At 40.1% G+C, this 12,842-nt stretch overlaps 1 protein-coding gene across 1 annotated transcript; it reads left to right on the top strand.

The window, feature by feature from the left end:
* The first annotated feature begins 568 nt into the window (after positions 1 to 568).
* On the top strand, positions 569 to 11,312 carry snupn (snurportin 1). Its single transcript, XM_026175225.2, has 9 exons — positions 569 to 858; positions 2,357 to 2,521; positions 3,274 to 3,457; positions 3,846 to 3,950; positions 7,973 to 8,069; positions 9,433 to 9,530; positions 9,711 to 9,788; positions 10,274 to 10,354; positions 10,447 to 11,312. The coding sequence occupies exons 2-9, from the start codon at positions 2,364 to 2,366 to the stop codon at positions 10,765 to 10,767; spliced, it is 1,122 nt and encodes a 373-aa protein (XP_026031010.2). The 5' UTR covers positions 569 to 858; positions 2,357 to 2,363; the 3' UTR covers positions 10,768 to 11,312.
* The last annotated feature ends 1,530 nt before the right edge of the window (positions 11,313 to 12,842 follow it).

Here is a 12,842-nt window from a genome sequence, read left to right as displayed (position 1 = left end):
ATCAGCTCCTTTATATTGTTTGGAAGAGGCGGAACAGGCTCGATGCCGCCCCCTCCAGGAGGGAAGGAGCATTACATACAGTGAAGATTACAACATCCAAGCACAATTTATGTCGTGGGTTACCAGGCATATTATAGTTTTGTATTTTCGAGTTTAGTTTGTTTGTTTCGTTTATTCTTGTATATTTTGTCTTGAATAATGAAAATAAATACCAGGTTTCTGAAAATAATGAAAGAAAAACTATTAACTCAGAAAGTCAACTTAAATTTTAAAAAGTATAAAAAAGAATAATAAATTATACTTTACACTATAGTTAAGCTTAATGTTGGCGATAATTACGATTTAGTGTATTATTATTATTGCAGTGATGCTTACTACTATTAAATATAGTCTTTATAATTTAGGAAACCTACTTCCTATTGGCTACCACAATAACGTTGATATGATATATATTTCAAAGCTTCAATAAATTCTTAGACATAAGGTGTTAGACTATCCAACCGAGCAACAATGTAGCCGTAATAGTCTCATTTAAGTGCTGCGTTTAAACTGAATTTATATACAGTACATGTTTATGTGGCCTCCTTTATACTTTTTAACTCCTCTACATTTAAACGTTGTTGTTTTTACCCTACTTTATTTATTTAACACGTTTAGCACCGTCAAATTTGCTAGGATAACTTTGAGAGTGTTTTGTTTTTTGTAATAGTTCCACATAAGTGACCGATATTATTTCTATCGTGTGAAAAAACAAACTCCGGGTTAGGTTGAGCTTTTTTGTCGGCCAACTGAAAAACGCCACCCGGCAAAAATGATGACAGCGTGACGTTTCGGCAGCACCCTCCCTGAATGTCCAAGGTATCTGTTTACGCTAGCTTTGTGAAAACTAACATCTCATAAAGTTTACTGCATTGCGTTTGAGTCCAGTATTTGTGTATAGTTTGTACGAAAGCACGTTTTTGTTGCAAAACGCGCTAGGGTCAAAGTTCCTAACTGGTTGCATAGTTAGCAACCAGAGCGTGCTAGCAGGTTTAGCGCGATGCAATGCTAGCAGCTAAGCTATGTGACTGGCCAGTTGTAGTAGTCCGTAATAGGAGGCTTTTCTGGCCTTTTTCCGCGAAGTACAATCTAGACAGATGCCCCACTAGACCAGGGCGTTTGGTGCTTGATTATATTGGTATTACCTGTGCAATATTAAGCTTAAATTAAAAAAACATCCCGTCAATCAGCACATGTTTGTCCTAGTTAAGTGTGTAAATGTTGTACAAGCAAAGTCACTTGTACCCGCACTTTCTATAGACTATATTTGATTTAGAGTACATACAGGATGATCCTAAGCTCTCGGTGATCGTGGGGGGCAAATTGGACTAGATGTTAACATTGCTACTAACGCTGGTTTATGAAGGTCAAATAATCGGCCATGACATACTTAATTTGTAGAAATTAGCTGATGAATTATTAAGGATGTACAGATTATGAAGAAGTATTCATAAGTAGTCACGTCATTATTAAGATCATGAATATGTAAAACGATTACCCATGGGCTTTGGAAAAATAAGAGTTTAATTTAGAAACGAAATCCTCAAACTTTAATTATAAATACGTTAAAAATATAGTGTTATGTGTGAAGTCAACTAAATCTGCCACTGTGTGGTGGGGAGTTGGACTGAGATCTGTGGTCTGGTGATATTTTTAAAAAGCAGCTACAAATTCGTCTTTACAAACTTGCTTATGGGTAACTTTATGTTGTTATATTTTTGGCATTTTGTTATGAAGCACTTTTTGATATTTGCCTTGAAAGGTGCTGTAGAAAAATGTTTTAATTTACTTTAACTTTACTTTTATGTTGAGGCCAAATAATGTGCCAAATGCAAAACAACCATGACCATAAATCGAAAGTGGGACACTAGTCATATTATTTCATATAGTTTTAATAAGTTGCTACAATCCAACATTGTAATTTAAATGAACATTCAGAGATAGGTAGATGTGTCCCTATTTCAAGGGAAATCGAGACATCGAAACTCTTTCCGCTCTTTATCACACTATCTTTGAACACATGCTGATAGGCCTGAATCATTCAATATGGCTTAAATTTAAATGCGCAACCAAACTGTCAGAAGATATCTGCAGTAAATTAAAAGCACATAAACACTGGTGCATCTCAACAAACACTGAGCATTAGAATATAATGACTACGTTGAAGTACATATTGTTAATCTTTCAAGCTAACCTGTACAAGAGCTCTAGCACACAAAAACAGATAAGCCACTGGGTTGCCTGTAGTCTTACTTCTCAGACCTATTAACCACTCTTCCTTGTAATATAAAATAAGTACTGGGGTGTTGATTTTCAGTGCCCTCATGGATGACCTGACCCAAGCCCTCTCGGCCAGCTTTGCTGTGTCCAAGGAGCCCAACAGTACAGCCTGCCCCCACCCTCGGCTGGCCCAGTACAAAAGCAAGTACAGTGTGCTGGAGCAGAGTGAGCGACGGCAGCGTTTTCTTGATTGGCAAAAAAGGTAATCATCCAGCTCATTATTTAACATCTACATAGTCTTACCTGACAGTTTATTAGGTACATATTTCCTGGACCCTCTTTGATATTCCGAACTGCTTTAATTCCTCATGGCACAGATTCAACACGGTACTGCAAACAGTCCTCGGAGATTTTGCTCTACACTAACATGATTTTGTCACACAGTCGCTCCAGATGTGTCGGCTTTGTCCAGGAGACAAATCCTCTTCACCACTGTGAAGGTCATTTGAGTACAGTGAACTCGTCATGCTCAAGAAACCAGTTTGAGATGATTCTTTATGACATGATGTGTTACCTTGCACTGTGTCATCAGAAAATGAGTAAACTGTGGCCATAAAGGGATGAACATATTCATCAAGAACACTCAGACAAGCTGTGGCATTTTACATGCATCAGTTGGCACTAAGGGGGAAGGAGCATGTCAACAAATATCCCCCATACCATCACAGCCCCAACTCAACTCAGATTTATTTATAAAGCTTGTTTTGGTAAATGTGAAGCGTGGGACACTTCGAAGCATCTGATCAGCTCACCAGAGGGACCTGGAAGCTGAATAGGGTTGTAAGAGGTCAGAGATGTAGGAAAGAGCCAAACCATGAACGGCTTTTCTTGAACTCCATTCAAATCCTCACTGGCAACCAGTGGAGATAAGCTTAAACAGGTGTAAAACACTATATGTTTACACTGCGCCATGCAAAAGCATCTCAGTGACTCTTTTTCCATTTCTTATTTTAGTAAAAGGTTAAACTATGTCAACCATGCACGGCGTCTGGCTGATGGGGATTGGACGGGGGCAGACAGTGATGGGGAGGAAGAAATGGAGAAACAGGAGGAGGGAGAACGAGCACAAGATGGCAACACAGAAGAGGAGGAGATGGAGATCGAGAGGAGGAAGCTGCCAAAACATTATGCAAACCAGGTCAGTGTTTGATGCATGGACATTGCTGTGTGAAGTTTTGTTGAATTCCTGTCTTTTCCAGCAGAGGGCGCTTGAGTCCTAAAGTTACAACTCCGGTCTGGAGAATAGAGCAGGCAGATCCCAACAAACAAAGCATGGAACAAAGAGTTTGTTTGTGTGGGAAAGTTTTTGTTTCTGAGTCTGAAAGAAAAGTGTCTTTTTTGGTGTACTAACTTCTGAATACTAAAGCTAGCTAAAATGTGGCATGACAGTCTGTTATAAAGTGGGGCTCCTGGTCACCAAACATGAAACTCTGTAATAACTCACACTGTTGTGTTCATTGTCATTGTCATTCTTGTAGGCTTAAATAAAGTTTTGATGAAGGTGACATGTCCCTTTTCCTCCTCAGCTCATGCTATCAGAGTGGCTAGTGGATATACCATCAGAGCTGGACACTGATTGGCTGATGGTGGTCTCTCCTGTGGGCAAAAGATCTCTGATTGTTGCCTCTAAGGTAGGAGCCGTTCCTCTTTTCTTTGCCTCCACGTTGATGCCTGTTTCTGAATTTCAGAATCTAGCGAGTAACTTTAAAGTCATCTCTTTAAACATTCCTTTTTTGTAGTCACTATTCACAGCGATGACTGAAACAGAAGGCTTACTGATTTCTGAATTTTTGAATCATCAGATTGTCATCTTGCAGTCCTGATCAAAAGTCGTATCAGTCTTTGAAAAACAGCAGTCAGTATTTCCTGCAGTTTGAGTGCAGTGCTAAAGTGAGTGTGTTTGGAGAGGATTGTTGTACTTTGCATCTGTTGCTTTTTATTTCAACGCTGCCTTCGTGGTATTGCAGAGGACGATGTGGATTGTGTCTGTGTTTGAAATGAGCCACCTTGTCAGAGGTACGCTGCCCAATATCTTAATAATGTGGCAAACAGTTTGAGAGAATTTTCCTCGAGCTGCGATAAAGAGTCACAGTCAATAGATTAGAATCAGTAGATTAAATTAGAAAGATGACTGTGTGCTCCAGAAATGATTAAAAAAAGCAACACGGAGGTTTTTAATATGTGTCATGCTTATACCACTTTTCTCCATTTAGAAAGTGAAAAAATAAAGCGAAGAATTTGGTTTAAAAGCTAAAAAAAAAATACCTACAAAATAATCAGATGGGATCTTCTTGAGCGTTTTTTGGTGGTTTTCCTCTTTAAACTTGTGGCAGCGTGCTGATTTTGAGCTCAAGTAGGTCATCGGCACAGGTCATCCATCCATCATCACCAAATTTCCAAGTTGAGCTGACTGTGTTGTGTTTGCATTGCCATTCATTTAACTTGCCAACTAGGGATGGGAATCGAGAACCAATTCTTGTAGAACCCTTTCCCAGTAGTCCAATTCCTTGGAATTGTTTGTCTGCATATCGATCCTGCTTATCAGTTCTTGCACTCACAGCTGATTTCAGTTCATGTGTCAGAGGGAAATAGCAACGCAGTCCATGGCATGGATATAGACATATTATTTTTATTGCACAAAAGGACAAGATAAAGGTGCACACTGCACCAAGGATAGAAACAGCTGCATTATGCTGCTTACACAACTTCGGTTCTTTGCAAGCATCTGCACAGACAGCATGCTAACGCTAAGCTAGCCAAGAACCCAGAGTGAAAGCTGAGCGAATGCCGACCCCAGCAGCCAGACCCTGAACTTCAACAGGTAACGAGCAGATGAGCAGTCAGGCTGCAGCCTCTCTTGCTACCTGTTCCCATTTCTAAAGCAAAGTCACTGTAGCGATGTCTTTTTTCTTCATCTTCACTCTGTGTGGTCAGCTTTGTATTGTGCTAAGAGAAAGATCTTAGAGATGTGTCCTCATTAGGGATTTGTGTTGGTGTGTGTGGTTGTAGCCTCAGGTTTATATTGTTAAATAATGATCATGAAACGGTGTTTCAGCTATTTTACAGAGTAGCATGAAAGTAATGCAACCTGCAGTATAATAAATTAGTTTTTCCTGGGAGTAGTTAAATGATGTACTGGACTACTTTTAAGAAAGGCGTTCTGTGTTATATGTTTAATGATGACTTTTTTGAGCAATGACTCCAACACTGATCACACCAAAGAGGGGAAATATCTTTAACAAACATGCACAAACATTTGACCCACAGTATGCAATTAATTTGCATGAATGTAATTTTTTTATGCTGCTTACCGATGGTGGGGACTGCCAGAACCGAGCCAATGAGAAGCGATAAGAGAATTGGAATCACTGAGTTGTTATCAAGTCCAAACCTTATTGCCAATAACAAAAAAGCAGGGCGAGTTTGAAAGCGGGAGCTTCAGAGGTGCAGAGGAGATAAAATACCTGATATTCATTATTAATATCCAAAGTTTTTCTTTCTGTCCCTTCTTTCTTCCCTTGTGTTCTTTTGCTGCTGTGCATATAATCCTGGCTGTACCAAGGCTGTAAAAAATTGGAGAAGGAGAGCAGAAGTCATAAACAATATTAGTGTGGTATATATTGGCATCACCAATATACATTAAAACTATTGCTCAATAAGTTTAGAAAACTTGGTAACTGAACTTTAAAATGTGCCTTTTTAACCCTAAAAAGGAGCAGTGAGAAGAGCAGGTTGCAGGTTCACCTGTGGATGCCTTTTTACACCTCCTTTCTTCCTTTAGATAAGTCTTGTTGACGACCAGCATGATTTAGTCAGAGCTCAAATAAATAGTGAGTTTGAGCTTTAAAGAGAGACCAGGAGTGCACTGCTGTACCAACAAAGGATTTTAAAACAAAAGAAAAAAATCAGGAGTGTGATTACAGCACACTAAGTGTTTCATCTTTATTATTTTGTTTTGCAAAGATCATCTGAAATAAGATGCAGTTCATTAACCAGCAGTGAGGAAAAGTATGTCGAATAGAAGGTGTTCCGAGAATGAACCGTGCTGTGACAGAACTCCAAATTGACGAGTAAAATTGGAGTCGAGTTGCGTGGAGGCAGGGGGAGCGGTGATCCTCAGGACGACTTCTGTTGATTCATGAGAAACGAGAAAGTCAAAAACCCAACCGCAGACAAACCCTTTAAGATCTTATATCCTCTGTAGAAATTTCAATATCATCACCAAGACATCAATTTAGGGAAGTGAAAGCAGCTATCGTAGCCTCTTGTGAAAAAGTGCACTTGAGGGGTTTTTTTTTTTCCTCAGCTGTTTATGTGATTTAGCCTTAAATATGCAATTTACCTGATGATGTTGATGTTCATGAGTAATGGCAAGGCTGTCAAATGCTTGGATGAGATTCCTTGAAATTGTAGTCATGTCAAGGAAACTGAACTGCACCCATTTTCCCTCTTACTGCACCCAGAAGCTGGTGTTGTACTAGTGTTACTGAAACCACACACCCTCTGATGCAACCATGGAGGAAATCATAATGACTGTGCATCTACAGTCATCTGGTTCCTTGTTCATTATATCACGGCTCGAGCTCGCTGTCAATGAATTCCCTGAATCAGCACCAAAAACAAACAAAAAAAAAGGTTACGAGATTAAGATGAAGATGTTTTCCATGTCCTGAGGAAGAGTGAATGAGACTAAGTATTCACGCTTGATTAAGACTGTGGTCCTCATAGTGTTGGTGAAACTGTGCTGTGAAAACTGAGCTCCTTCTCTATATGATTACCTCTCTGTAGGTTAAATGACTGATTACAACTACATTACAATTAAAAACTGACAACATGAGTCATAAAAGTTCTTGCTCCACTTATGTAAAGAGCTTTGCCTCATTTATTGCACAGAGGCAAGCAGTTAATTTGATCATAGGCATTTTGCAAGGAAATGCAATATTTAGTGATGATACACTCGCTGCTTTTTTACGTCACCTTGCTACTTCCACCAGACCTGCCTTTACGCTGTAGTTATAAAGGGTCAACTGTGGTGTCTCAAACAATGCTCAGATGCCACAAATATCCCCCACACTATTACACCACCATCAGCAGCCTGAGCCCTTGATACAAGGCAGGATGGATCTGTGCTTTCGTGCTTACACCATCGACTGAATGTGACAGCACAAATTGAGATTCATCACACTTCTTCTGCTGCTGTAGCCCTTCTGCTTCAAGGCTCAGCGTCATGCTGACCGGAAGAGATGCTCTTCTGCATATTTTGGTTGTAGCGAGTCATAATTTGAGCTATTGTTCCCTTCCAGTCAGATTGAAGCAGTGTAGCTGTGCTCAGTGTAAACCTAATAAAGTGGCCAGTGAATGTAAATTATCTCCTATGATTAGATTTCAATGAGCTGACCTTACATGCGGAGCTCTAAATGCACTGCACTTGTCTGATAGCTGCCTTTGATGTATGGAGAAAATAAGGACAACCATGAGGGGAAAATACATTCTAGTTATTTTTCTCCCTTTTAACAGTTGAACATAAACATTGTTAAAGCCGTTTCTAACTCCTGCTCTTTAATGCTCACATTGACAGAATTGTGGAGACATGTAAATGAAATGATAACACTGGTTTCTTCCCTCCTGTATTGTTTCTGGTTTTCTTCTAAAGGGTTCCACTGCAGCGTACACCAAAAGTGGCTATTGTGTGAACCGTTTCCCCTCCCTGCTGCCTGGTGGGAACAGACACAACTCTGCTATGGGAAAAGGTAGGTGGGCCCGACTGTGTATTTGGATCTCTATAATGGGCCACTTAGGCATTTTAACAACACGAGGAAGTGATCGGCAAACAGCAGGTTCTCCCATTCACCTGTGAGTTTATTTCATTTCAGCCACATCGAAACAGCTTCCAGGCGCTTTTTTTATGTGATAATCACAAAGCTTTTTCACATCCTTTTCAACTCCACCTATATTAGTGGGACAATCGGTACAGCTCACTACATGGGATTAGGCAAGTAGTTGACAGGCTGGAGTTTTGTGTATGAAGTACAAGTGCAGATGATTTCCATTTGATTAGACGATGTTATCATTTAAGAAAAGAAAACTATGGAATGTGAGTTTCAGATATTTCCGTTAGTTTAGGCAGCACTGCATTTCTTGTGAAGAGATTTTTACTCAGATTAAAACTACCAAAGCGGAAATTACTGAGAAAACCTGATTTCAAGTGGGCATTTACAGAAAAGAGACAAGTTTAAAAACCTGACAAAGCAGTAACAAAGAGCCAGAGCAAACAGTTCAAAGGAGAAAACCACTGCTGACCAAAACATCTTTGTGATTCCCCCAAGACCTTTGGGAAAACATTCAGTGGGCTGACAGAATGAAAGTTGAAGGTTTGAGTCCTGTTACATCTGGTGTAAAACTAACACTGGATTTCATAAAGAGAACATCAGACCAACACTCAAACATGGTGGTGGTAGTGTGATCTTCTGGGGCTGCTTTGCTGCTTCAGGACCTGAACAACTTGCTGTAGTTAGTGGAGTCTAAAAAATCGTTGGATTATGCAGCTGTACAATGATCCATACACCAGCAAGTCCACCTCTGACTGGCTGAATAACAAACTGAATGAAAGTTTTGGAGTGGCCTAGACAAAGTCTGGATTGGATTTGGCATGACTTTACAGACCATTCATGCTTATGAACCCCCAATGTGACTGAATGAAAACAATTTTGAAGAGTGAGACAAAATTATTATTATGAGTTATTGCAAACAGTTGGCTGCAGTTGTTGCACAAGCTGATAGGATTAGGAGGTAATTACTGGGTCACAGATGGTCAGGTAGGTTGGATAACTTAAATCCCTTAATAAATGAAATCATTATTTAAAAGCTGCATTTTGTATTTATTCAGGTTATCTTTATCTGATATTATATTTAGTTTGATGATCTGAAGCATTTAAGTCTGTCAAATATGCAAAATAATCAACAAGAAATCAAGAAAAGAGTAACTACTTTTTCACAGCAGTGAATATCTGATCCTTTGTAATATGAAGTTATACCTTCTTATTTGATTTTATTGATTGAGAATGAAGTTGTAATAAGAGTTTAAAGCTTCTTTTTGTAATGTGCTGCATGCAGACTACACAATCTTGGACTGCATTTACAGCGAGGTGGACAGAACTTACTACATTCTGGACGTCATGTGCTGGAGAGGCCACCCGGTCTACGACTGCCCAGTAAGATTGTCTTCTAATCTTCCAGCAATCCAGGAATGCTTGTCTAATTGCATAAGTAGCAGAGTCTGGGACACAGATGTGCCTTATGTTGGGGGGGTTGTGTTGCCATGTTGTCCAGTTCATTGGCTCAGAAGGTGAAAAGCAGTTTTTTGTTCTCACTGCTTGATTTCTCGTCAACAGACCGAGTTCCGTTTCTTTTGGCTCCAGTCCAAAGTCCAGGAGACCGACAGCCTATCAGAGATCACCAAACGCAACCCTGTGTGTACCAGCAACACAAATCAAAGCCTTTTTCCTTGTGCCTCCATTTTTTTAAAGTCCAAGTTTATTGTTTGTTAATTGGGACACTGCAACGTGTTTACACAGTCACACATTGTCTGCATTGTGTTTGTTGTGCCTTGCTCATTATTTCCACATATGGTTTTAATAAAATCCCAAACTTAAATGTGGAACTCCTCAGGCCAAGGAGAAAAAAGAAAATCAGTCCCCCAATTTTTTGTATTAAATGCGCCCTAAAGTGACACATCTTTAAGGTTATGGATGTTTGTGGAGGCCTGAGAGAGCTTGAGTTCAAGGTCCATCTATTCATTCTTAAGTGTTTGTGTGGAACTGCCAAATCTGCTAAATCAGGTTCAGTGCTTACTGAGTAGATTCGTCACTGGAAGGCAAATTCTCACATGTGACAAGAGGGCAAATTGTGTTTTGAGCTAGCAGTGTGGTTCTCTGATTTTTGTTTGGTCCCACAGTTCCGGTTTGTGGGGCTCCAGAGCACAGACTGCACAGCAGAATCAATAAAGGCAGCCCTGGCAGCAGAGTACAGCTTCAGTGTAAGAGCAGACTGTGAATTATTTATCTCCAGTTATTCTTTAAATGCAAACAGTGTTTCATGTTTGCCTTAATTCTGGTTTTCCGGTTGCAGGTGGATGGTCTCCTCTTCTACCATCGGCAGACCCACTACACCCCTGGCAGCACCCCTCTGGTCGGCTGGCTTCGCCCTTACATGGTCACTGACATCCTGGGTATAGAAGTTCCTGCAGGACCTCTCACCAAGAAGCCAGAATATGCCAGCCATCAGCTACAGCAGATCCTGGAACATAAGAAAACATCAAGTGAAGTCCGCCCGGTCAACAGAAGCGGAGGGTATGAGTTAGAGTACCTGTCCACTCCAAACCAGGGCAGTGAGGACACTCTGAACTCTTTGAAACAGACGCCAATACGAGAAGCATATATGGAGATCTGAGTGGGAGGCTTAACGAGATGCAAATTCTAAATGGTGGTGAAAGCCCATATATGGTTCTTTAGAATTTCTTCTGAATGGTTCTGCAGATCTGACCAATTGAAAGCTTGAAAAGACTTTCCTCACACAGTATTTCACCACATGCATATTCCTAACATCATACGTCTGCAGCTGCAGTTAGAATAGAATGAGAAACGTGTTGGCATAAATGGCCAAAGTGCAGCACAGTGAAGGTTGTGATCTACCCTTTTTTTCACTTGAGCAGGGTCTTGCAAAAGAAGCATCTCATCATTACTGTTGTCAGTTTATGCAGGTTTATTGCAGAAATTTTTTGGAGCAGTTCGCTCATTAGCTGAGCAAACGCTACAGAGTCTGCAGAATGAACACTCAGCAATTTGGAAGGCGCGGTAATGCTGACTGGTCACATCCTGTTAGTTAGTGCTTATCAGCAACAGGGACATGGGTTTTTACGATGTAATGTTGAATTTGAAATTGCTTAGGAAATGTTTTAAACTGTGTGTATTCTAAATAAATGTTTTTTTATTGGCCTTTGCTTTGCTATTCACTTTGTTACCACAGACTGCTGGATTTTTGCAGTTTTGTTAAAAGACTAAATCAGTTTGATTTGAGACATTTTGTCAAAATATTAGTGCAAGTTAAACATGACATATTTCATTGTAATATAAGTCCTTCACTGAAAAGCTGGCAACATTGATAACCTTAAAAAATATACATACATGTTAATGTGGATACATAAAATGTGTTGTGTTTAAAAGCCCTAGGTAGACAGTTCAGACTTGATTGCTCTGTCAGTATAGGTGTTGAGTAGGTGATGTTTCAGTGTATGACTCGTAATAATGAGAGAGCACTCAATAGCAGCATTCATGAGCATCTCCTGTGAGCTGAGCCACATTTGGCTTACTGAGCCATTTGCATAACCGTGAAGAGGAGGGTGGAAACTGTCAACAGGAAAAGACGTGAAAGTGTCTGTTGGGGTTATGTTTCAGCAACCTGTGCCAGCACATCCTCTGAGCAGGCACGCCACAGACGATTGCCTGAGGTTACCACATCTAGGCTGTCTGATGTTGATAGTGTCTTTCTAAGAAAGAATACCTTTCACCCTTTGCTCCCATAGTATTTTTTTTAAGTACCTCGATTCTGTTTTCAATTATTCGTCTATAATTTCTCTATAAATTAAATTTAAGGTTGCTTAATTAGTAGTCATCCACAGTCATGATTCAGTGAGGGTGGGGCATGTATACTTTAGTAATGCCCTGACCTTTTCTCTGTTTCCACCAGCAAAAAAAAGACTTAGCCCATGAAATACTGCTACACTTCCTTGATGGGCAGATCATTTTTCATAGACTGTAACCATCTCCAAGTTGTGGTTTCTAAACACACAGCCGTTCTGCTGACTGTTACTATAGGTCTACATTAATGTTCATATTTTGGGTCAAATGTTTAAACAAAAATGTAAACTCTACTATTATCTAATCTTTTTTTTGGCTACTTCTTTTAGAGGTTGCCACAGCAGATCTCTCCCTATCTCCAGCCTCCTTTTCTGACATACTAACCCTTCGCATGTCCTCCTTTACTACCTACATGAATCGTCTCTGTGGTCAACTCTTCAACTCAGCTCGGCCTTCTGTTTTTTCTTTTTTTTTTTGTCAGTTTGTGTCCAAACCACACATCATAACAAGTTTCGTTACCCCTTTGTAAACCTTTCCTTTCACTGTATCCTCCTGTCAAAAATCACCCCTGACACTCGTCTACACCCACCACATCCTGCCTGCACTCTCTCCCTCATGTCTTCACTTCACCACTTCATCCTCTTTGTAGCTGCCCTCACGTTTTCATTCACTAATCCTCTGCACTTCATGATCTACTAACTGTCCTCCATCCGTCTTTCTCAGACTCCCATTTTCTACACTTATCGGTTCCTCAAAGTACTCCATCTTCCCAACACAGTAACTTCACTTGTTAGTGAATTTCAGTTTCTGTCCTTAAACTACTCTAGCCTTCTTGCACGTCCTTTTCAACTCGATCTCTCGGCCCGGCCTTTTGTGTCCAGCCTCACG

This window comes from Astatotilapia calliptera, chromosome 7, assembly GCF_964374335.1.
Source record: "Astatotilapia calliptera chromosome 7, fAstCal68.1, whole genome shotgun sequence".
In the NCBI taxonomy this organism is placed as follows: domain Eukaryota; kingdom Metazoa; phylum Chordata; class Actinopteri; order Cichliformes; family Cichlidae; genus Astatotilapia; species Astatotilapia calliptera.
This window is presented reverse-complemented; position numbering and strand designations above follow the sequence as displayed.